Source organism: Meriones unguiculatus, chromosome 17 (assembly GCF_030254825.1).
Source record: "Meriones unguiculatus strain TT.TT164.6M chromosome 17, Bangor_MerUng_6.1, whole genome shotgun sequence".
Lineage (NCBI taxonomy): Eukaryota > Metazoa > Chordata > Mammalia > Rodentia > Muridae > Meriones > Meriones unguiculatus.
In genome coordinates, this window is record NC_083364.1 from 40,173,259 (window position 1) to 40,198,971 (window position 25,713).

At 42.1% G+C, this 25,713-nt stretch overlaps 1 protein-coding gene across 1 annotated transcript in view; it reads left to right on the forward strand.

Annotated features, from left to right (window-relative positions):
- The window catches only part of Polq (DNA polymerase theta), a 67,601-nt gene that overhangs the window by 13,762 nt on the left and 28,126 nt on the right, over positions 1-25,713 (forward strand). Inside the window, exons 10-16 of the mRNA XM_021661753.2 lie at positions 6,325-6,461; positions 7,545-7,746; positions 7,938-8,080; positions 11,457-11,650; positions 12,186-12,310; positions 14,107-14,350; positions 21,009-24,070. Of these exons, the coding sequence (XP_021517428.2) occupies positions 6,325-6,461; positions 7,545-7,746; positions 7,938-8,080; positions 11,457-11,650; positions 12,186-12,310; positions 14,107-14,350; positions 21,009-24,070 (4,107 nt within the window). The remainder of the gene's footprint in view (positions 1-6,324; positions 6,462-7,544; positions 7,747-7,937; positions 8,081-11,456; positions 11,651-12,185; positions 12,311-14,106; positions 14,351-21,008; positions 24,071-25,713) is intronic.

Consider the following 25,713-nt stretch of genomic DNA (forward strand, 5'->3'; position numbering starts at 1 on the left):
CCTTCTCCTCCAATTTCTTCCCCTGTGCCCCTTTCCTAATCCACTGATAGGGGAGGACCTCCTCCCCTTCTACCAGACCCTAGCATATCAGGTCTCATCAGGACTGGCTGCATTGTCTGCCTCTGTGGCCTGGCAAGGCTGCACCCCTCCAGGGAGAGGTGATTAAAGAGCTGGTCACTAAGTTCATGTCAGAGACAGCCCTGCTCCTCTTACTAGGGAACCTACTTGGAAACTGAGCAGGGGGTCTAGGTGCTCTTCATGCATGGTCCTTAGTTGGAGTATCCATCTCTGCAGGCCCCCTGGGCCCAGGTTTTTTTGGCTCTGTTGGTCTCCTTATGGAGTTCCTGTGCCTTCCAAGGCTTTCTGTCTCCCTCTTCTTCTATAAGGTTTCCTACACTCTGCCCAAAGTTTGGCTATGAGTCTCAGTACCTCCTTTGATACCCTGATGGGTAGAGTCTTTCAGAGGCCCCCTGTGGAAGGTCCCTGTCCTGTTCCTTGTCTTCTCCTACTTCCGATGTCTATCCTGTTTGCCTAGAAGATAGTTTTAATTTGCACATTTACTCCTTTTTTTTCAATAGGTGTGGTGTATGTGGGTGTGGGTACTCTTGCCCATCCCTATGCATATGTAGGTCAGACATCCACACTGGATATTTTCTTTTATTATTCTCTACCTTATTTAGAAGAGTTTTCATTTTTTTCTGTGTATGTGCTTGTGATTGGATGTGTGCATATGAATGCAATTATCTGCAGAGATCAGAAGAAGGTGGTGGGTCTCCTGGAGCTGGAGTTTTGAGTGTGCAATATGGGTACTAAGAACCAAACTTAGTTCCTCTGGAAGAACAACAAGGTCTCTCACCCTTTGAGGCATGTATCTAGGCTTCCACATTAATTTTGAGACAGAGTGTCTCACTGGACCTAGAATTTGTTATTTCTCCAGCAAGTCCTCAAGATCTGTCTCTGCCCCACCAATGCTGGGGCTACAGATGCAAGCCTGCACACCTGGCTTTTATGTGGGAGCTATGAACTCAGGTCTCAATGCCTGCAAGTTAGCACTTTACCCACTGATCCATCCCTTTAGCCTCTCATATCTAGCTTTGTAATCTCAAGTCAAACAGGGTGCTAACAGCTAAGAAGTACTCTGCTTTTTGTCTCTAAATTGGTATAGCTTCTAACCTTGCATCAACAAGTAATGATGCTATTTTCAGCAATCCAAACAGAAGGTTTGACTTAAGCAATGAAGTAGTTTTTGAGTTAAATATCAAAAGAGAGACTTCATTTCTTCTTATTCAGTGTATGACTAGTTGTTAAATGGTAGTCAGTTTACTACTGTTGAGGTGGTGGGTCCTGGAGAGAATCAATAAACAAAACTAAAAGCTGGAAATGAAAAATCTAGAAACGCAAACCGGAACCTCAGAGGGAAGCCCCACCAACAGAATGCAAGAGATAAAAGAGAGAGTCTCAGACACTGAGGACACAATAGAAGAAGTATATAGCTCAGTCAAAGAAAATGTTAAACCTAAAAAAACTCCTGGCATAAAACATCCAGGAAGTATAGGACATATGATAAGACTAAATCTAAGAATAATAGGAATAGAGGAAGGAGAAGAAATGCAGGACAAAGGCACAGAAAATATTTTCAACAAAATCATTGAAGAAAAAATATTTTTAATTTAAATAAAGGGATACCTGTCAAGGTATAAGAAGCATACTGAACACCAAATATCCTCTTTTGAGAATTCTCTTTTAAGTTTGTAACCTACCATTGAACTGGTTTGTTTTCTTGATATCAGGTTTGTTTTGAGTTCTTTATATACTTGGATGTTAGCCCTCTACCAAATGTGCAGTTGGTAAAACTCTTTTGTCATTCTGTAGGCTACCACTTTGTCCAAATGACTGAGAAACACTTGAAATGTTCAACATCTTTAGCCATCAGGAAAATGAAAATCAAAACTACTTTGTGATTTTATCTTAAACCCATTAAAATGGCTAAGATCAATAAAACAAGTGACAGCTCATGTTGGTAAGGATGTAGAGTCAACGGAACACTCCTCATTGATGGTACAATGTTGTATAGCCACCATGGAAATCAATATGATGATTCCTCAAAATATTGGGAATCAATCTACCTCAAGATCCAGCTATACCACTCTCTACCTGCTTCTCCCTACCACAAAGACACTTAACCATGTTTATTGATGCTCTATTCATTATAGCCAGAAATTGGAAACAGTTTAGATATCCCTCAGCAGAAGACTGGATAAAGAAAAGGTGGTACATTATACAACAGAGTACTACTCAGCTATTCCAAAAAATGAAATCATGAAATTCATAGGTAAATGAATGAAACTAGAAAAATATTGAATGAGGTATCCCAGACCCAGAAAGACAAAAATGGTGTCATATATATATATGTGTGTGTATATATATGTTATATATATAAAATATATATATATAAAATAACATATATATATAAAATAAGCAATAATCCATAGAAGCACAGTGCTTAGGTATATAGTAAGGGACTAAGGGGTACAGATAGGTCTTGTTAGAAAAGGGAAATAAAACAATAGTTATGCAAAACGACTGCCTACAGATTGGGAAAGATAACCCTTTATCTGACAAAGGACTAATATCCAGTATATACAAAGAACTAAAGAAGCTGAAAAGCAGCAAACCAAGTAATCCAATTAAAAAATGGGGAACAGAGCTAAACAGAGAATTCTTGACAGAGGAATATCGAATGGCAGAGAAACACTTAAAGAAATGCTCAACCTCATTAGCCATCAGGGAAATGCAAATCAAAACGACCCTGAGATTTCACCTTACACCCATCAGAATGGCCAAGATGAAAAATTTAAGTGACAACGCATGCTGGAGAGGTTGTGGAGAAAGGGGAACCCTCCTCCACTGCTGGTGGGAATGTAAACTGGTACAACCACTTTGGAAATCTATCTGGCGCTTTCTAAGACAATTAAGAATAGTGCTTCCTCAAGCACACAAAAGGGATACTTGCTCAACCATGTTTATAGCAGCTTTACTTGTAATAGTCAGAACCTGGAAACAACCCAGATGTCCATCAATGGAGGAATGGGTACAGAAATTGTGGTATTCTTACACAATGGAATACTACTCAGCAATCAAAAAGGAGGAAATCATGAAATTTGCAGGCAAATGGTGGGATCTAGAAAAGATCATTCTGAGTGAAATATCCTAGAAGGAGAAAGACAAACATGGTATATACTCACTTACATAGACCTCTAAGATATGATAAACATAATGAAATCTATACACCTAAAAAAGATAATCAAGAGAGCAGACACGGGGTTAGATGATCAATCCTCGTTTAGAAAGACAGATGGGATGTGCATTGAACATATGACAGTAGTCTCCTGAGCGCATCTGAAAGACTCTAACTAGCAGTGTTTTCAAAGCAGATACAAAGACTCATGACCAAACCTTTGGCAGAGTACAGGGAATCATATGAAAGAAGGGGAGTTAGTATGATGGGGAAAGGATAGGAGCTCCACAGGACCAAATATTTCTGGACACAGGGTCTTTTCTGAGACTGACATTCAACCAAGGACCATGTATGGATATAACCTAGAACCTCCACTCAGATGTAGCCTGTGGTAGCTCAGTAACCAATTGGTTTCCCAAAGTGAGGGGAACAAGGACTATTTCTAACAGGAACTCAATGACTGGCTCTTTGGTCTCCCCACCCCCGAAGGGAGGAGCAGTCCTGTTAGGCCACAGAGGAGGGCTTTGCAGCCCTCCTGAAGATACCTGATAAAACAGGATCAGATGAATGGGGAGGAGGTCCCCCCTATCAGTGGACTTGGAAAGGGGCACGGTGGAGATGAGGGAGGGAGGGTGGGATTGGGAGGGAATGAGGGAGCGGGACATGGCTGGGATACAGAGTTAATAAAATGCAACTGATAAGAAAAAAATAAAATTAAAAAACAATAGTTATGGATTGATTGGGGGTGGCTGGAATGGGAGGAGCAGGTGGGAAGGAGGAGAGGAGAGCAGTGAGGTAGGAAATATGAGGGAGAGGAGACAGTTAAAATTTAGGGCCACTTAAGGGATAGAATGGTAACCTAATACAGTAGAAGCTTCCTAAAATACATACATATAAGAAGGCAGTCTACATAAAATCACCAAAAATGAGGGAGTCAGAGCCCCAGTTGGCCAGCTCTTCATACCAAATGAAGTTTGCTGTACTGAAGTTGGGTTACATCCTGAGTTGTTGACCAAATTCGATACCTAAATATACCTAAATACCCAAATGTGGTAACCCTAAATAACCCAGGCTGTTGACAAGACTATAGGTTGCCCATTTGCTGAAGACTACACCTACACAACTCATTGAGCATGAAAAAGTCAAACTGGTGTCTACATAAAGCATTCACCCCTGTGTTCCCGAGACTTTGGTACGGTACTATGTACACTACCAAAAGAGAAAGGCCACAAACCCCTTCATCTACCTGCCATCGGTTGTCCTGCCCACAGGATAAGCCAGGGCAATGGTAGTACAAAGCTTGTGAGAGGAACCAACCAATCTGTGATTTGACTTAAGGCCACTCCATCATCTGGAACCCATATCTGGGTCCATTTTGATCATAAGGTGAAATTAAGTTTAAGTTCCCAGGCTTTAGGGGAGCCTCCCAGATGGGAAGCCAATAATCTCCTTATTCTTCTTTTGTTCCCCAAACATAATGATTGTTTTTAACCATGAAGGAACAAATGATTCTAATTGATGAAAAGTTGTGACTGTAACTTGGCACCAATGTTTGTGGTCTTCAAACTTAAAAACTGTGTTACATTCTAGCTCGGGGTTGCAGTTCAGCTTCGAGTCTGTTCTGCATGCCTGATCAATCAGTAGTAGCACTTTTTGTCATCTGCTTAAATACTTATTAAGATGAACGTTTGAAGAAGCAGTCATCCCTGGAGTCTGTGCTGTTGTCCCTGACTGGTCAGTTTTTGCTGCCTAATTCAAATAAAGATCTTGCTTTGCTGGATTCTTGTGCCTGCTTGCCTTGTTTTGGATTTCTGGACCCTAACACAACAGAGGAAGAGGAAAAGCCTTTTCTTTAGTTCTCCATGTTCTATAGCTTGGGCCTCATAAATAAGATGTTAAGAGACAGGTTAATTGGAAGAGGGAGAAAACAGGGAACAGGACAGGAACCTACCACAGAGGACCTCTGAAAGACTCTACCCAGCAGGGTATTAAAGCAGATGTGAGACTCATAGCCAAACTTTGAGCAGAGTGCAAGGAATCTTATGAAAGAAGGGGCAGATAGAAAGACCTGGAGGAGACAGGAGCTCTACAAGGAGACCAACAGAACCAAAAAATCTGGGCCCAGGCAAAGACTGATACTCAAACTAAGGACCATTCATGGAGATAACCTAGACCCCTTGCTCAAATGTAGCCCATGGCAGCTCAGTCTCCAAGTGGGTTCCCTAGTAAGGGGAGCATGGGTTGTCTCTGACATGAGCTCAGTGGCTGGCTCTTTGATCACCTCACCCTGGGGGGAGTACAGCTGTTCCATGCCTCAGAGGAAGACAATGCAGCCAGTCCTGATGAGACCTGATAGACTAGGGTCAGATGGAATGGGACCTCCCCTATCAGTAGACTGGGTGCGGGGCACAGAACGAGAAGGAGGGAGGGTAGGATTGGGAGGGAACGAAGGAGAGGCTATAGCTGGGATACAAAGTGAATAAATTGTAATAAATTAAATTTTAAAAAGACAGGTTAATAGGAAAAAAGGCAAATAGTTTTTATTTGGTGTTAATATTTTAATTTTTATGTGCATGAAGTCTTCATAGGATACGATTGAGACTTGCTAAAGCTATTAGGTGTGGAGAAGTGATGACAAAGAAAAGCTGTTTTTCTTGGGCAGTACCTTATAAGGAGGAACATCCCTAAGGGAAGCTAATGAAAAAGAAGGGTTATTTCAGTGAGGCTGGTTTATATAACCATCTTAGTGCTGATCCTTATCACTGATATAGGAGAGAGCAAGAGAAACATGTTTCCAAAGGGACATCTATGCCTTGCTTGTATGGAGATAGAGGACAAACAGTCCTTTTCATGTTCGCTGCTTCTCCAGCCTTCAGCTAAAAATGATCTAAAAGCCAAAGCAGCAGCATGGTTTCTGGTAACATGCTGGTCTCTTATCCAGAGATCAAAAACCAGAGCCATGACTTAACAATTCTGTGCCCGCAGTGACCTCTAGCCTCTCCTGTCCCTCTGTGAGTCAGACTTCTTGTTAGCAACATCCGATGAACATGGGTTAGCGCTGAGAGGATATGTGGTTTTGATTGTAGGTGAGAGTATCCTGGTTTGTAAGAACTCTGAGAAATCCAAGGGCATCGCCCTGCTTCAAGGATCTCTGGAGCCTGTGCGCAGCTGTCTGCAGAGACAGGGAGAAGTCACTGCTAGCATGATACGAGCTATTCTGGAGGTAGGAGTTCAGGAAATCACGATTTACTCTTTTATGCCTATCAGAAATTGAGTATGTTAAAATCTGAGTTGAGCTTTTTTTTTTTAAGATCAAGATTTATAGCTTTCCCAAGTGTAAATCTGTTTCTCACATCTATTTAAACATACATACATATATACATAGTTCTTCAGGCTCTGCTGTTGGGCTCTGCTGAGTAATTGGAGAAATAAATTTTGATATATGTACACATACATACTCATATATGTATAAGTTGTTATATATACCTATGTGTTATATATATATATATATATATATCTATGAATATGTAGCTATTTTGGAGTTTAATATGGCTACTACCATATTAATCTATCTCAAAATGATTAAACAACCAAATGACATATAGCTTTTAAAAATATTTTTCTTTTTTTGGTGTAGGGATTCAGACTCAGCCTTGTGCACGCTGTGTGTGCACTCCTGAGCTGTAACTGTGACTCATCTTATTACTTTTTACGTACTTTTTACTGCATTTTGAGTTTAAAGAAAAGAGAAGTGGAACCTAGTTCTTTTGCTCAGATAATACCTGTGGACACATTAAAATCAAATCGTTATTAAAAAAAATAAGCTTACAGTAGAGCTGGACCTGTGGTGCATGCTTTTGATTCTAGCATGAGCTTCACAAGGTTAAAGCCGGCCAAGGCAGCACACACTAAATACTAACTTCATATTTTTCTGCCCTTCCCGTCCTTCTGAATGGGAGATATTCATTCATAGCATTTCTACACCTCCGTGTGTTCTAGAGGGAGGAACAAGGATTGATGATTGGACTCATGGCTCTGAGCCATCACTTCTTCCTTTATATGTAGCTGGTTTCCAAGTTCAGGTGCATTCTTGCTTATTTACAAGAAAATATAGTCTTTAAAGGAAAACGTGATGTTGTCAGTAGGTATCATCTAAATTGTGATGTGTGATGACAAAAAATTAATAAACTGTCTCTACATAAAGACTGAAGATATTTTAGAGAGTAAATTCACTTCATTTACTTGATGTCCTGAGGCTCTACACATCTTATAGAACTTAACGGAACTTTTCAACATTCTCTCTCAGATAATCGTTGGTGGAGTAGCAAGTACATCACAAGATATGCAGACTTACGCCGCCTGCACATTCTTGGCTGCTGGTGTAAAGGAAGGGAAGCAAGGCATTCAGGGAAACACAGATGGCCAGCTCGGGGCCCTGGATGCCTGTGTGACGTGGCTGCTAGAAAACGAGCTCATCCAGGAAGCAGAGCCCAGCGACGGTGCAGGAGGTTAGAGCAGCAATGTGGCGAGACGCCTTCTGTCCACACTGTAGTCACTTCCTAGGGTTGGCTCACACGTTTCTACATGTTAGCTAAGGTTCTGCTTATTGATTGATCAGAGCCAAGAAGTTAGTGTGTAGGAGAGAAGGGCAGTGCTTTGTTTTGTTTTTTAACCTTTGCTTCTGTATTCCCTTCTCCAGGAAAGGTGTATCACCCAACACATCTTGGATCAGCTACTCTTTCTTCTTCTCTCTCTCCATCTGATACCCTAGATATTTTTGCTGACCTCCAAAGAGCAATGAAAGGCTTTGTTTTAGAGAATGACCTTCATATCGTCTACCTGGTAAGTTCTGTTTAAAAACAAAACTGCTCACGTTTGACAGGCTCTCACTGTGTGGCCTGGAATGCTTGATCCTCTTGCCTCTAGCTACTGAATATTGAGATGTGTGCTACACCAGGCTTGTAGGAAGAATTTGAAAAGTGCCTTCATTACTGTTCTTGTTGCTGTGAGAAAACCCCCTGACAGAAGAACTGCAGGAAGGAAGAGTTATTTGGTCTCACAGTTCATAAGGAAGGTATGGAAGGAAGAAAGGCAGAGGCACCTGGTCTCTTTGCATCCATAGTGTCTTAGTAAGGCCTTATTGCTGTCTTAGTGTTCTGTTACTGTGAAGAGAGACACCAGGAGCACTGCAGCTCTTATAAAGGGAAACGTTTAATTGGGGCTGCCTTACAGGTCAGAGGTTTAGTCCATATTGTCATCATAGTGGGAAGCATGGCAGCATGTAGGCAGCCATGACGCTGGAGAAGGAGCTACATCTGGATCTGCAGGCAGCAGGAAGTGAACTGGCTCGAGCTTCTGAAAACCCAAAGGCCACCCCTACAGTGGCACACTTCCTCCAACAGGCCATCCCTATTCCAACGAGACCACACCTCCTACTAGTGCTGGTCCCTATGGGCCAGGCATTTAAATACATGTGTTTGTGGGGGCCATTCCTATTCAAGCCATCACACATAGGAAGTGGAGAGAGATGAATGCAGGAGCTCAGCTAGGACCCCAACCCAAGGAACAGTTTCATCCGTAATTCAGGTGGGTCTCCCAACTCAATTAGCCTAATGTAGTTAACCTCTCCCTAGTGTCCAGAGGCCTGTCCCCTTGTGATGCTAGATCCTGTGAAGTTTAATTATTAAGTAGTAATTATCATTGAGAGTTTGCTTACATCTTCTACAATTATCATAAACATTTTGATATGAACCTAATATCAAATTCTTTAGCAAGAACCTAACTAGTAATAAGTTTGTCACTGAAACGCAGATGTATATACTTTGATGAGCAAATGAAGGGAGAGAATAACATTGAAATTACCATTAGAATGAGGTCTTAAGAGAAAATGCCTTCAATAAAATACACTGTGTGTGGAGGGTAAATATCAAGTCAGTATCTTTTTCTTCCTTTTACAAACATGGATAGTAATAGGCTCGATGTTCTGTGCCTTCTAATATGATTGGAAAGCATCTTAAAGCAGGTGTTATCAGTCATCTGCCATGGCCTTACCAATGTCCACATACTATGCAGTAGACCTGAGTGTGAGCTCCAGATCTGGACTGTTTGACTTCAACTTTTGGCTGCAACGCAATATTATTCTTTTTATGTATGCCCTTTTCTTGCCCAACTGGTATTAGGCTTTCTTTTACCTTTCCCCAGCCCTCCCATTATCTCTCTTCCCTTCCCCTTTTCTTTCTTCCTTTTTTTTTTGTAAATGTTTTTTTGTTTTTTTTGGGTTTTTTTTTTTTTTTTTTTTTTTTTTTTTTTTTTTTTTAAGCCCAGGCTAGCCGTAAACTTTGTAGGCATACTAGGTTGGCCTGAAACTTTCCAGGTTGGTCTCAAACTTTGTATCCTGGTGCCTCAGCTGACTCACTGCTGGGATTACAGACATTCACCCTTTTATTTCTTTAAGCATGTTTTGTTTGTTTGTTTTTATCCCTTTTTCCACATTTATAATGTTTTGTCTTTAAAGTCTTTTATGTTCTGACATCTGGACACTTTTTTTTCTTTTTTAATTCTTTATTAATTACACTTTATTCACTTTGTATCCCCCCTGTGGTTCCCTCCCTCCTCCCGTCCCATTCCCTCCCTTCCTCCACCCTCTGCATGCATGCCCCTCCCCAAGTCCACTGATAGGGGAGGTCTTCTTTTCCTTCCTTCTGATCCTAGTCAATTAGGTCTCATCAGGAGTGGCTGCAGTGTCTTCTTCTGTGGTCTGGTAATGCTGCTTCCCCCTCGGGGGGGGGGTAATTAAAGAGCAGGCCAATCAGTTCATGTCAGAGACAGTCCCTGTTCCTATTACAATGGAACCCACTTGGATACTGAACTGCCATGGACTACATCTGTGCAGGGGTCTTAGGTTATCTCCATGAATAGTCCTTGGTTGGAGTTTCAGTCTCAGGAAAGACCTCTGTGCTCAGAGTTTTTGGTTCTGTTGCTCTCCTTGTGGAGTTCCTGTCTTCTCCAGATCTTACTGTTTCCCACTTCTTTCATAAGATTCCGTGCACTCTGCCCAAAGGCTGCCCATAAGTCTCAGCATCTGCATTGATAGTCTGCAGGACAGAGTCTTTCAGAGGTCCTCTGAGTCAGGCTCCTGACTTGTTCCCTCTTTTCTCCTTCTTCTGATGTCCATCCTCTTTGCCTTTCTGGATAGGAATTGAGCATTTTAGCAAGAGTCCTCCCTCTTGATTAGTTTCTTTAGTTGTACAGATTTTAGTAGGTTTATCCTATATTATATGTGTATGAGTGAGTATATACTGTGTGCATTTTTCTGTGTCTGGGATAGCTCACTCAGGATGATTTTTTCCAGATCCCACCATTTACCTGCAAATTTCATGATTTCCTTGTTTTTTTATTGCTGAGTAATATTCCATTGTGTAGATATACCACAATTTGTGCATCCATTCCTCCACTGAGGGGCATCTGGGCTGTTTCCAGCTTTTGGCTATTACAAATAAGGCTGCTACAAACATGGTTGAGCAAATGTCCTTATTGTGTACTTGAGCCTCTTTTGGGTATATGCCTAGGAGTGGTATGGCTGGATCTTGAGGAAGCGCTATTCCTAGTTGTCTGAGAAAGTGCCAGATTGCTTTCCAACATCTGGACACTTTTAACAGTGTTTCTTTGCTTCTACCCGCAACCCCATGCTTTGTCTTAGAGATTTTTCGGTGAATTATGGAGCTCGTAGGCAATATATCAATTTTGCTTGTTGATTTTTTTTTCTCCCTCTCTTACTTTTTCTTTCCATTTTTTTCTTGGAATTACACAAAACAGTTAAGATAATATCTTGTGTCAGACCTACTTGAGTTGAAAATGTCTATGATTAAAGACTTGCATTTCATGCAATCCAGTTTGTGTGGTTAACAATCAGTCCCCCCCCCATTCCTTTCTCTGGCTTTCTCTGTCTCTCTTACTCCATCAGTGAGTTACTTATGAATACATGTTTTCTTATAAATGAGTTATTACACAGATTTTTCTGCATCTCGAGGCCTTTGTCTCTACTATGAAGTTTACAATTATAATTTTGTGACTTATGCAGTATAATGGGTTTGTTTTTGTCCAGTGCTAAGGCTTGAGCCCATGGTCTTGCACATGCCAAACAAGTGTTTACCACTGAGCTGCCCACAGCTCACTGTCAAGCAATTACTCAAACTAAAATGATGCTTCTTCTCTTTAGGTTACACCTGTGTTTGAAGATTGGGCTGCTATTGATTGGTATCGATTTTTCTGTTTATGGGAAAAATTACCAACTTCTATGAAAAGGGTGGCAGAGCTGGTTGGAGTCGAGGAAGGGTTTTTGGCTCGGTGTGTGAAAGGAAAAGTAGTAGCCAGAACTGAGAGACAGCATCGACAGATGGCCATCCATAAAAGGTAGGCACGGGGAGCCTCCAGCATTTATCATTGTCGGGCACATGTTACTGAGCCACTTTGATTGTGGACAATATAAACATTTTGGCTAGCCATGGTAAAAATTTAAATTTCTCCTATTTATTTAATTTTCTGACTTTAATTTTTCTTGGAACTTGCAATTTAGCGGTCCTTATGCCTGCAGGTCTGGACTTTATAATTAGATACTGTCATTTGACCAAAATATATATTCGTTTTATATCCATGTTTCAAATCTTCTAAATTTTTGTGCCATCACATTATTTTAAACCAAGCATTATTTCTTGAAATCAGTTAATAATATTAAAATGTGAGACCTTTTTTTGTTATCCGGATGTTAGTTCGTACCTCTGGTTAAGGTACGTAAAGCTTACTGTGTACACATGCTCTGAGTCCGTGCCCACCAGCCTTCTTTTCTGACCCCTGCTAGCTTGTTGGTCTGTAGTTGGTTTGCAGCGTGTTTCCCTTTCATAGTAGCTATAAGCGATCTCTTATAACACTTTTGATAATTTATTTTTAGGTTTTTCACAAGTCTTGTGTTACTGGATTTAATCAGTGAAGTTCCCTTAAAGGAAATTATTCAGAAATATGGATGTAATCGTGGACAGATTCAGTCTTTGCAACAGTCGGCTGCTGTTTATGCAGGTCAGTTTAGACAAAGTGTTTCACATCTATCCAAGATTCTATGGTTTAAGGTTGTTAAGATTCCTTTTTTGAGAAGGGTCTTGTTTACTGTGTAACTCTGCCTGGCTTGGGGCTCCCTATGTATACTGGATTGTCCTCAAATTCAGTGATCCACCTGCCTCTGCCTTCTGAGTATTAAAGGTGTGTACCACTACGCCTGGCTTAACATCACTTTTTTTTTTTAAACTTCCATTTACTTAAGCCTTTTTGAAATTGCTTCAATTTTAGAAACCTCATCAGGGTGTGTCTTACTCTTTCCCCTCCTGTTTCTTAGCAACTTCCTGATTGTACACATTTTCTCTGGCTTACCCTCTACAAGAAGAAACAAAGTTCTCAGTGGAATCCCTTCCCTCTTAGTACTGATGAATAGATTTTGAGAAAGAGGATGCAGATGAAGAGAGATTTGTGGACTCTCCCCTGACTGATCTAAATATCATGCCTTAGGAAGCACTCTCAGTTACACAAACAGGTAGATTCCTGATATGATGCTACTAAAGCATCTTTGTTAGCCTTTGGGAAGGAAAACCAGGACTACTGAAGGGTCTGTGCCTTTACGTGTTAGGGCTTCTCTGTGGATGTGTGTACATATGAGGGATGCTGAGTAGATGTGGGCAGAGGGTAGGGTGAAGGGAAGGACCCCGATTCAGTGTTCGTTCTCCATGTGTGGTACTTGGCTTTTGTGATCTCTTTATTTCAAGAGGTTGAGGTCAAGGGGCAGGATAGCCTTTCTTTGAAGAAAATGGTAACCAGTATACCACTCTATAGTTATCTCAGCATTTGAATTTTTAAATCATTTGTCCAGGAAAGAGTTCTTCTCTTGTTTTGTTAGAGTTCTCTTTTCCTTAAAAGAAGAAAAAGAAAAGCCAGACATGGTGGTGTATGCCTTTAATCCCAGCACTCAGGAAGGTACAGGCAGGCAGATCCCTGTGAGTTTGAGGCCAGCCTGGTTCAGAAAGCAAGTCCAGGACAGCCAGGGCTGCACAGAGAAACCCTGTCTTGAAAAACAAACAAACAAACAAACAAATAAATAAACAAACCAGAAAGGAGACAGAAAAGGGAAAATACAAGAAAGAGGTAGTGAGAAGAGTGGACTAAAATGGAGCTTTTGTTCTTTGTACGTATGTGCTGAGTATGCCTCAGGATCCAAATTTCAAGTTCAAATTAGGAATGAATGAGATGGGCGTTGAGAGAGGGCTTATTATGCCAGCTTGAGGTCCAGAGTTCAGATCCCCAGCCCCCCTCATACAAAGCTGGGCCCAGTGATGCATGCCTGTGTTCTCAGTGCAGTGAGGCAGAGGTCCCAGGGACTTGGTGGGTAATTATTCCAGTCAGTTGGTGAGCTCAGCGTTTAGTGAGAGAACCCTGTCTCAAAAACTGAAGTGGAGAGTGAAAGGAAGATGCTTGATATCAATCTCTTGTCTCTAATTCTGTGCATGTGGGCACACACACAGGCATAATGCTTGCACACAGAATAAAACTTAATAAGTGAGATGACCTTAATGTGCTTGTTTTATTCTTTGTACACATAGCTAGAACTTTTAATATTTGTCTGCCTCCCTGTTGACTTATTTCTTGGTCCTGTTAAACCTTACATTCTGCAGAAAAGCAAAAGCAAACCAAACATGCACACACATGTATATCCATACCTATGTATCCACACACTTGCACATATATATTGAAATATGTTTTAATATACACGCATAGAGAACTAGTTTAAAGCAATTTTTAACTCAACACATATTCTCTGGCTGTTCTAGGAATGATTACGGTGTTTTCCAACCGTCTGGGCTGGCACAACATGGAACTACTACTTTCCCAGTTTCAGAAGCGTCTTACGTTTGGCATCCAGAGGGAGCTGTGCGACCTGATCCGCTTGTCCCTACTCAACGCCCAGAGAGCCAGGAGCCTGTATGCTGCTGGCTTTCTCACTGTGGCCCATCTTGCCAGAGCTGACATTGAGGAGGTGGAGGCGGTTCTGAAGAATGCCCTGCCTTTCAAAAGGTAGCGAAGTCCGCATCTGCTATCAGGCTATTGAATGATGGCACATCAACCTTTAACCTTAAATAATAGATAATGTATTAAATATGTTAAGACATTTCCGTTGTGGAGACTCTTAGAGTGACTTTCAATCTACTGTTCATTGCCACCATGCTTAATGAGCTGACTAGCTCCTAGTTCTCACTGCAGTCATCTTTCGCAGTCCTCTCCAGTTCTTCAGTTAACTTACTAATGAATTAAGGTTTTGCTAGGCCTCATTCTATAATAACACAGCTGTTTTTGACATGTGATTCTCCCACCTCAGCCTCCCTAGACTGGGGTTCCTGGCATGCACAAGCACACCCGCCCGCTCCAGTTCCATAGCTGGGACAAACTCTGAAGTAGACTTTGTAGATTTAATGTCTTCAGCGCTAGGTATAATGAATATGAGAATTAGGGTTGGCTTAGAATTAGTTTTCCATCTCCTTGAGATGTGCCTCTGGCTGACTGCTCTACTTAGAATAAGCCCCTGATTTTCACAGACTCTTTGAAGGTAGTATCTATGCCCAAGACATGTACTAGCAGTTTCTGAGGTGAAGAAAATAAGATAGGCAGGCATGTGATAACATACTACAGATGGCAGCAGCTCTTCAGGGAGTCAGCTGAAGGCAGTATACACCAACAAACAAGCAAACAAACAAACGAAACAAAGATGGTAGAAAGTTGTTACCTGTTGTCTGTATAAGCCTTCTGTTTTGTGGTAAGGTTGTTTGGGGGATAGAAACTGTATTTGTTTGCCTGCCATCCTTTTCCTTTTAATGCTTAATCCATTCAAATTCAGAAAACCTACCAACATTCATACTGCCTTGAGTTCACTGGCATGGCCCACAATCTGCAGTTTCTTATGTTGTTGGGACTGATTCAGTGGGGTGGGTTCCTAGTCATGATATTTCAAAAGTAAGTGCATAACCAGCTCCGTTAGGTACTCAGAACTGCCCTGGGGGCTCACCCCAGGTTGCATTTTCTCCCTCCATCCATGGTAAAAGGCTAGATTTCTCACCAATAGTCTCACCAATAGAAACAACAGATTGGTGTTTTTCATTGTATTTTCTCATGGTTTTACTTTGCAGTTGTGTAAATGTGAGTTTTTGTTCACGGGGCCAATTTTATTTCTGTTGTGCCTCTTTTTCTTTTTCTCTTTCTTAAATAATTTCTTTTCAAATGGATTTGAATTTTGAGCCTTCTACTTGATATGTGTGTTTCAAATGTTTTCTCACAATTTATCACTTTGTTCACTTTTATTGTTTGTTTGATAACCAAATTTTTTAATGCACTTGTGTATGGTGTGTGTGTGTGACTGTGTGTGTACATAAGTGTGCACAGGCATGTGACTGTGTGTGTGTGTGTGTGTGTGTGTGTGCACAGGCATGTGACTGTGTGTGTGACTGTGTGTGTGTGTGTGTGTGTGTGTGTGCACAGGCATGTGACTGTGTGTGTGACTGTGTGTGTGTGTGTGTGTGTGCACAGGCATGTGACTGTGTGTGTGACTGTGTGTGTGTGTGTGTGTGTGTGCACAGGCATGTGACTGTGTGTGTGTGTGTGTGTGTGTGTGCACAGGCATGTGACTGTGTGTGTGTGTGTGTGCACAGGCATGTGACTGTGTGTGTGTGTGTGTGTGTGCACAGGCATGTGACTGTGTGTGTGTGTGTGTGTGTGTGTGCACAGGCATGTGACTGTGTGTGTGTGTGTGTGTGTGTGTGTGCACAGGCATGTGACTGTGTGTGACTGTGTGTGTGTGTGTGCACAGGCATGTGACTGTGTGTGTGTGTGTGTGTGTGTGCACAGGCATGTGACTGTGTGTGTGTGTGTGTGTGTGTGCACAGGCATGTGACTGTGTGTGTGTGTGTGTGTGTGTGTGCACAGGCATGTGACTGTGTGTGTGTGTGTGTGTGTGTGTGTGTGCACAGGCATGTGACTGTGTGTGACTGTGTGTGTGTGTGTGCACAGGCATGTGACTGTGTGTGTGTGTGTGTGTGTGTGCACAGGCATGTGACTGTGTGTGTGTGTGTGTGTGCACAGGCATGTGACTGTGTGTGTGTGTGTGTGTGTGTGCACAGGCATGTGACTGTGTGTGTGTGTGTGTGTGTGTGTGTGCACAGGCATGTGACTGTGTGTGTGTGTGTGTGTGTGTGTGCACAGGCATGTGACTGTGTGTGTGTGTGTTTGTGTGTGTGTGTGACTGTAGTTTAGACCATTACAATACCCTTTATCATACTGAAGCTCTTTTTGATTCATATTTTTTCAAAAGTTATTTATTTTTTTTATTACTACAATTTATTCACTTTGTATCCCAGCCGTAGACCCCTTCCTAATCCCCTCCCAATCCCATCCTTCCTCCCTCTTCTCCCCCTATGCTCCTCCCCTAGTCCACTGATAGGGGAGGTTCTCTTTCCCTCATGTCTGACCTTAGTCTATCAGGTCTTATCAGGACTGGTTGCATTGTCTTCCTCTGTGGTCTAGTAGAGCTGCACTCCCCCCAGGGTGAGGTGATCAAAGAGCCAGCCACTGAGCTCATGTCAGAGACAACCCCTGCTCCCCTTACTAGGGAACCCACTTGGAGACTGAGCTGCCATGGGCTACATCTGAGCAAGGGTTCTAGGTTATCTCCATGAATGCTCCTTGGTTGGGAGTATCAGTCTTTGTAAAGACCCCTTGGCCCAGATTTCTTGGTTCTGTTGGTCTCCTTGTGGAGCTCCTGTCCCCTCCAGGTCTTTCTATCTCCCCCTTCTTTCATAAGATTCCCCGCACTCTGCCCAAACTTTGGCTATGAGTCTCAGCATCTGCTTTGATACATGCTAGAGTCTTTCAGAAGCCCTCTGTGGTAGGCTCCTGTCCTGTTCCCTGTTTTCTCCCACTTCCAGTGTCTATCCCATTTGCTTTCTGGGTGAGAATTGAACTATTTCCCTACGGTCCTCCTTTTTGTTTAGCTTCTTTAGGAGTATAGATTTTAGTATGTTTATCCTATATTTTATGACTAATATCCACTTATAAGTGAGTATATACCATGTATGTCTTTTTGCTTCTGGCTCACCTCACTCAGGATGATATTTTCTAGTTCCTACCATTTGCCTGCAAATAGAGCCATATTTATCACCCTGCACAAAACTAAAGCCCAACTGGATCAAAGACCTCAACATAAAACCAGATACACTAAACCTGTTAAAAGAAAAAGTGGAGAAGAGCCTTGAACATTGGCATAGGAGACAACTTCCTGAACAGAATACCAATAGCACAGGCTCTAAGATCAACAATCTAAATGGGACCTCATGAAACTGAAAAGCTTCTGTAAAGCAAAGGACACTGTCATCAGAACAAAACGACAGCCTATAGACTGGGAAAGGATCTTTACCAACTCTATATAAGACAGAGGGCTGATATCCGAAATATATAAAGAACTTAAGAAGTTAAACAGCAACAAATCAAGTAATCTAATTAAAAAATGGGGTACAGAGCTACACAGAGAATTCTCTGTAGAGGAATATAGAATGGGAGAGAAACACTTGAAATGTTCAACATCCTTAGTCATCAGGGAGATGCTAATCAAAATGACTCTGGGATTTCACCTTATACCCATCAGAATGACTGCGATCAAAAACTCAAGTAACAGCACATGTTGGAGAGCACATGGACAAAGTGGAACCCTTCTCCTTTGCTGGTGGGAATGTAACTTGTACAACCACTTTGGAAATCAATTTGGCGCTTTCTCAGACAATTAGGAATAGTGCTACCTTAAGATCCAGCTATACCACTCCTAGACATATATCCAAAATATTCTCAAGTACACAACAAGAACATTGCTCAACCATGTTTATAGCAGTTCTATTCTTAATAGCCAGAATCTGGAAAGGACCCAAATGTCCCTCAATTGAGGAATGGATACAGAAATTTTGGTACATTTACACAATGGAATACTACTCAGCAATTAAAAACAAGGAAATTATGAAATTTTTGACTCACATTTTGCTGGTCCTGAATTAGCTGCCTATTTGTGTCTGCTTGTTTGGGATCCCTTCACCTTTAGCTTTTGAATCATTTTGTATTGATAAAGTTTTGTATACCACTCCTCATAGTAGTTGAGTTTTGCATCTAAACTGAAAAATTGAAAAAGTGAAGATCTTTATCTTTGAATCGATGATTCGGTGCTTTTCATATTTTGTTGAGGTGACTGATAACTGTGCTCTTATATTTGATGTATGTTTATGACAGCTGCCATGTTTCTTTCTCTCCAGTTGGCTCTGCTTTGCTGTTCCATTTTTAAATTTAGAAAGCTGTGAATCGTGTCTGTGCTCTGCATGATCAGGTTCTTGAAGATTTTGGGGGTGTCCTGTACCTTTCACTTACTGGTTGAGCAGCAGTTGTGGGATTTACTTTTTTCCCCTTCTCTTTTTCCTGTGTCTCAGCATACAGCACTGCATGTTAAGTCGCTGCGCTTGTCTCTGTGAGGGTGAAGATGGAAAGGCAGAGGCGGCCTAACCTGCATCTTTGTGTGCTGAAATTCTGACTTTCATTGCTGAGGGATTGCTAGGCATGTCTTAACTGGATGACCTCCTCTTCTGCTGAGATTCCTTGAGGAGGGCTTTGCTTACAAAAAAATTACTATACACTTAAAACTGTCCTTCTCTAATCTTAAGTGTTTGAAGCGCAGTGTAGCTAATATAAAATCTTTGGCCTATTTGGCCTCTAGACAAGACCTTGTTATGTGGCCCAGGCTGCCCTTGAACTTAAGATCCTCTGCCTGAGCCTCCTCAACTCTGGGATGAGACACCACAAATAGCTTCTATATTTCATTTTATTGAGGTTTTATTTTTTTTTCTTTCACTCACCCTTGCTGCTTTGCATGTGTGTTGTCGTGGGAAGTTGAGTAGGAGCCAGAGTCCTTTGTCTTATGAGTTATTTGATCTTTTTGTGGTAGGACTTGGGATTTTTCCATATCTTTGAAGTTTAAGGACTTTGTTAGCTGTGTTATCTATTTTTGTAATTAGTTTTAAAAAGTGGTTTCAGAATAACTTTAAGTATATATTGATATTACTGTATCTGCAAGTAATGAATTTAGGGGTCTTTGGTGGTGGCTCTGGGTTTTCTAATGTGGTTTCAGCTGAGGTTTTGGCTTGACCTTAGTCATCCAGAGGCTTGCCTGGGCCTTCCACCTGTACAACTCCTGCACAGACCAGCAGCCTGCTGCTTGATGTATGCCACAGGACCTCTCCATAGGATGTCTTACCAGTGTACGTCTCCTGGCATGAATGATAGAGACAGTAAAATGCAAGCGTGATGGCTTCTGAACCTGTCCTGACTTTCACTTGTTTTCCCTGCAGTCAGGGTTAGGGAGCTTTGTTCTGTTACTTCATATGCATGGAAGCAGGAATCTCCGCCATCATAACTTGACTTATTTTTTCCTCCTATCCTCGTAGCATCAAATTACATACCTTTTTGGTGATTATCTTCCAGAAGAGGTCACTCTCCGGTTTTCTCTCCCTGTGGTGAGCTCAATTCTGTTAGTTGTTAGGACAACTTTAAGGTTAGATTTATTTATGTATTTTGTTTGTGTGTCCGTGCATGTAGAAGTCAGAGGACAAGTTGTGGAAGTTGGTCCTTTTTGTCTGCCATGTCGGTCCTAGGAAGTGAAGTGCTACAGGCACCTTTACCCATTGATCCATCGTGCCAGCACAGTATGTAGGGATCGTGATGGCTCATTTGGAACAGGCCCACTTTGGCATAGCTTAGAGCCAGAGAAGAGGCAATTTATAGGAAAAATGTGGGTTTACTTTCTGGTTCACATTCTCATTTTTAGACATTCCTCCTTCTGAGTTGAGTCACGGCCCTCCAGGTTCTTCCATGGTGCTGGTTAGATCCTGCCCTCAGTGGAAGTATGTGCAAACCCCCTCACTGCCATTTCTTCCTAAAGCACATCTCTTTTCAGGGCCTGTTTTCTTTTGTTTGCCCTCTTGTCCCTTCCGATACTTTGTTCAGAGTTTATATTGTGAGGAGATTTATTTTCAATGGGAAAAACGTCCTGACTCCCCCTTAAAAAAAAAAGATAATTTATTTAATGTGTATGGGTGTTTTACTTGCATGCATGTCTGCGCCTTGTATTCATGCAGTGCCCACAGAGGTTAGAAGAGGGTGTTGGAGGCCCTGGAACTGCAGTTACAGATTGTGAGGTCCTGGGAACTGAACCTGGGTCCTCTGAAAGAGCAGGCAGTACTCTTAACTGCTGAGCCATCTTCCAGCCTTTAGGGGTTTTGCTTAAGGAATCTATCATTAAGAAATCCCAATTAAAGGGATTTCCTATATTATGCCAGTTACAAATTGCAAAACCACCTGCCCTTTCCAATGCTTCCTTGTGAACAACCCCCACAACAGTTGACAGAATATATTTTAAACATCAATTTTTAGTTCCCCCAGCTATAATGTGAGTACCTTGAGAGCCTGTTTCTCTTTTCTTCCTCTCTCAATGTCTCTCTCATTCCCTCTCCTCCCTCTGTCCCTCTCTTCCCTCCCCACCTCGATGTGCTGTCATTTCACCTCCCTGAGCCAGCTTAAATAGAAAGAATTCATTCTCTGTAGAGGAATATAGAATGAATCAGAGTATTAATTTTCTTCTTTTCCCGTGTCCTTGTAGTGCCCGAAAGGCAGTAGATGAGGAAGAGGAAGCAGCTGAAGAGCGTCGGAATATGCGAACTATCAGGGTGACTGGCACAAAGGTCCTATCTGCGAGGGAAGCAGCAGCCTTAATAGTGGAGGAAGCCAAAGCGATTCTACAGCAGGACTTAATGGAAATGGGAGTGCGGTGGGAGCCACATTCACCCCTGAGTTCTAGCACACATTCACCGACCAGTAGTGAGTCAGAAGTACTGGAATGCACACTTAAATCCCAAATGAAGAGTCCCCACAACAGGTTAACGCTAAAGAGCAGAAGTAGTGCGAGAGCAAGTGGGTCTCGTGGTAAACAGTCACCAGATACAGAGCGAGGCTTAGATGAGTGCAGAGAGCATGCAGACTCCCTCTGCAAGTCCCGGGGGAATCAGGAGAAACAGACACCCTCCATCTGCAGAGCAAGAAAACGAACTTCTTCAGGTCTAAACAAAGACAAGCTTCAAACATCCCTGAATGAAGGAGAACCAAGCATTAAGGAAGTTCCTCAGACTTTTTCATTGGAGAAAAGAAGAAAAACTGCTTTGAGTTTTAGTTCTGAGCAGATGAACAGCAGTTCTCCATCTTGGAGAGACAGAAAGTACCGAAAAAAATCTAGGGGCAGTAGTCCTGTGTGTGACCCTGGGATACGTAGAAATGATTTACAAGGACAGACTGTGTCTAGATCTATTCTATGTGAAGACCCGTTTTCCTTAGACAAGCAGAATGCAGAACTCAGAAGTCCAGGGCTATTTACAAATAATGTATCTTTTTGTGCCAACGAAAAATGCAACACAACCTTATTCCCTTTACAAATGCAGCAGCCTTGCTTAAGGAGGAAAACAGAAAGTAATGGTGTTGCAGAGCATTCCGTCACAGGAGTGCAGAGTGAAAATGTGAATGGGCAGCCCCCTGGTGATGCTAGAAATAGAAGGGGGGCGGCTGGAGTTGAGATAAGAGAGATAAATGATGTGCCCATAGAGAACGGTGCAGAAGGTCAGAACGTTTCTGTGAAACTCCATAACTCCCATCCAGTTAGCCAGTGCCTGGAAAACCAGTGTGACAAACAGAAAAACACCTGCACCAAACAGAAAGCCTTAATACAGAGACAGAAAGTTAGTAGATATATGGCCAGAGACTCAAATTATGTTGCACCTATCAAATGTGAAAGTATAGAGCTTAGCAGCAAAGAAAGTCAATCAAATCATTGCCAGGCATTGAGAAATACCATAGGCAGAACTGAGGCACCTAGTGAATTCCTTCCGCCACCTGGAAGACTTGATCAAACAGGAGGCCGGCGTGAGAATCTTCTAAATTCTTCTGGAGCACAAGAAAAAGCAGATGCTTCTGCATCCAGTAAAACTGAACATAATCATGTTTCTAACACAGCCCTCTGTGATTTTGGAGATAGCTTATACCTGGATACTCAATCAGAGAAAATAATTGAGCAGGTGGCAACTGAAACTGCCAAGCGAGGAGCAGAGGCAGTAGTGATAAAGGAGAAGGACCCCGACACTCGGAATCCAGAGTGCTCTTTCCAGAACAAATGTCACAGCACCCCAGGTGACGAGCATTGCCCAGGAGCAGCTGCCACACACCGTTTGGACAGTAGGGGTGTAGAGACTGTGAAACAAAACACTGAAAAGGGCGTTGATAGACTAACTCCAGAAAGCCTTACTTCCTATTCTCCAATACCACAGGGGGAAAATGACCCTGGCTCTAAAGAAAGCGAGCGTTCTGTTACTGACACCCAATTAAACAGTTTTTTTCAAGGTTTTGAAACACAGGAAATGGTGAAAGCAGTTATACCCCTGGCTCCTCAAATGAAAACTCCTGCTGATGTGGAGGAGGAGAGTCTGCCTGAAACCAGTTTGAATATGAGTGACAGTATACTATTTGACAGTTTTGGTGAAGATGGCTTAGTGAAAGGACAGTCACCTGATGGAAAGGCAAAAGAGCCCCTCCTTTCTGAAACGACAGCAAACCATTTCAGCAATCCCCCATGCCCACAAGAAGACCCCATTATGAAAGCAAACGTGAACCAGCGTCAGGACGCTCAGCAGCCAGTGACTTGGTCCAGTGGAGAATCTATTGTGTTTTCGGAGATGGACTCTGCTCACATGATTGAAGCCTTAGACAACATGGTTGCATTTCATGTCCAGGAGAACTGTGACTCAGTAACCCCTAAAACATTAGAAGTCAGTGATTCTGCAATGCTGGGTAATGAGTGTCCCCAAGGAGAACTGGTCAGAGGAGATCAAAAGGAAAGGTCTCCAAAGTCCAGACTTACTGAGACAAACTATGATAATTCATTCATGTGGTCAGGAGCATCATTTGACTTAAGTCCAGGACTGCAAAGGATTTTAGATAAAGTGTCTAGTCCTCTAGAAAATGAATGGCCCAAATTAACACACATAAACTTGTCTTGCTTTGAAGGAAATAACACAGAGTTAAATGAGAGACAGGAAGTGAATTCAGATTTAGGGACAATTCAGCGAACTTCACTTTTCCCCATTAGTGAAGTTAAAAGCAGGCTTGAGGGGCTAGGGAGCAAAGCCAGGCATGGTGGAACCTCATCTCCCTCACCTTGTAAAGAAAGCGCTGCAGCTGATGACAATGGCCTCATTCCTCCCACACCTGTTCTTGCTTCTACTTCTAAGATGGCATTTCCAGAGCTCCTCGAAACACCTGTAAAATGTCAGCAAGCTGGCAATGTTTTACAGCTGGGTGAAAGTTGTTTATTTGGCTCGCCTTCAGAGATCCAAAACCATGATTTAAACCAACAGCACAGAGACCGCCTCAAAGACAATGGATCTGTTGGAGACACAAGTTTTTTTCTGCAGTTGTCTCAGGATGGACTGCAGTTAACTCCAGTCTCAGGCAGCTCACAGAGTTTGGCCATAATCGATGTAGCGAGCGACCAGACCCTTTTTCAAACGTTTGTGAAGGAGTGGCAATGCCAAAAGCGTTTTTCCATCTCTCTGGCTTGTGAAAAGATTAGAAGTTCAACATCTTCCAAGACTGCTACCATAGGTGGAAGGTTGAAGCAAGGTAAGGCTTTTTTAAGTTTTACTTCTTTTGCACTGGAGTCTTGAAATTAATTTTTTAGATACTGTATATAATTTATTCAAATCGAGTAGGTATATCCATTTAATAAGACTCTTCTAAACCTACTTCTATGTGTAGCTTTTCTGTATTTGGCCCAGCTAGTTACTAGTAAGAGGTCTCTGCAGCCTATGTTAATATAAAAACAGTATGTTTGGGGTATTATCACACTTCTATTTACAAATGGTTGTTATTAGTCATTATTACTCACAAATTGCTTTTACTTCATTGTAAAAGCACACACCATATGGGAATTATGTTTCTCACAAAGTACGTTTAGCTGAGCTTTCCAGGCATTATCTCAAGTAGTAGCCCTTCCAATGACTCTACTGAAATGCTGGTCCCCAATCCTTAGAGCCTTTCTAGCTTTCCAGAATTGCACCTCTGGTTAAACGATGCCATGGACATTTTGTCCCGTGACTGGGGAATAGCTGTGGTCAGCTTGTCAACCTGTGTGGAAATCAGAGGCTTGATTAGATTTCATAAAGCTCTGTGTTAGTATTTGTCTTTAAGTTGCTAGTGTTTGTCTAATCTTCAGCTCCTGGAGCATGTGCGGTAATGACAGAGTCTGTGTTCCTAGTGTACAGCATTTTCTATCCCCAATTCATGAAGCTTAGCAGGCTTCTTATAGAGGCATATACCGCTCACTTAAACTTATATGTAGTCTCTTCTTGTGTACCACTGTTTTCCAGTGGTGCACATTAATTGGTTCTGGACCTTTGTAAAATTAAGTAGATGTTAATTTAGAAAAAAATGTTGACTAGCGACACAAAAATTATGCTTAATTGTTCACAATAAACTCTTGATACCTTTGGCTAAGAATTGGTGAATTTGTTCTAAAAGTTTTAGTTTGTGTGTACAAATGGTCTTAATTTGTTATAGAAATTTGAAAATGGCTTTTTCCTTAGTGATCTCTAATTGGAGACCTGTCTTAGGTAAGCTGTGGCACACTGTGACAGGCATCTTAATCGACGGGAAATGTAAGAACTGCCTATACACAGAAGCAGGGTGGCAGTGGCGCACCTTTTATCCTAGTGCTCAGGGGCAGAGGCAGGCAGATCTCTCTGAGCTCAAGGCTGGCCTGCTCTACAAAACAAGTCCGGGACAGCCAAGGCTATGCAGAGAAACCCTGTCTCAAAACCGCCTTCCTCCTTTCCCCCCCAAAACATATTTATAATAGCACAATGCAAAAATATATGCTGGGTGACACACCTGTAATCCCAGCACTCAGGGAGGCAGAGGCAGAGGGATCTCTGTGAGTTCAAGGCCAGCCTCATCTGCATAGGGAGTTACAGGACAGCTGGGGCCACACAGAGAAATCCTGTCTTGAAAAAACAAACATAAAAGAGCTTACACACACCTGAAAATGATCACCCAAACAATTCATATTTTGGAATCTACAGCCTTTTGCCCACTGAGCATTGTGTTGGCCATTGCTTTGTTATTTTGGCATAAGCCAGAGCTATCTGCAGACTGCACCTCAGTGGAGAAAATGTCTCTATCACAGTGCCGCTAGGCAAATCTGCAGGACATTCTCTTGACTAATGACTGGTGTGGGAGGGCACAGTCCACTCTGGGTTCCACCTTTG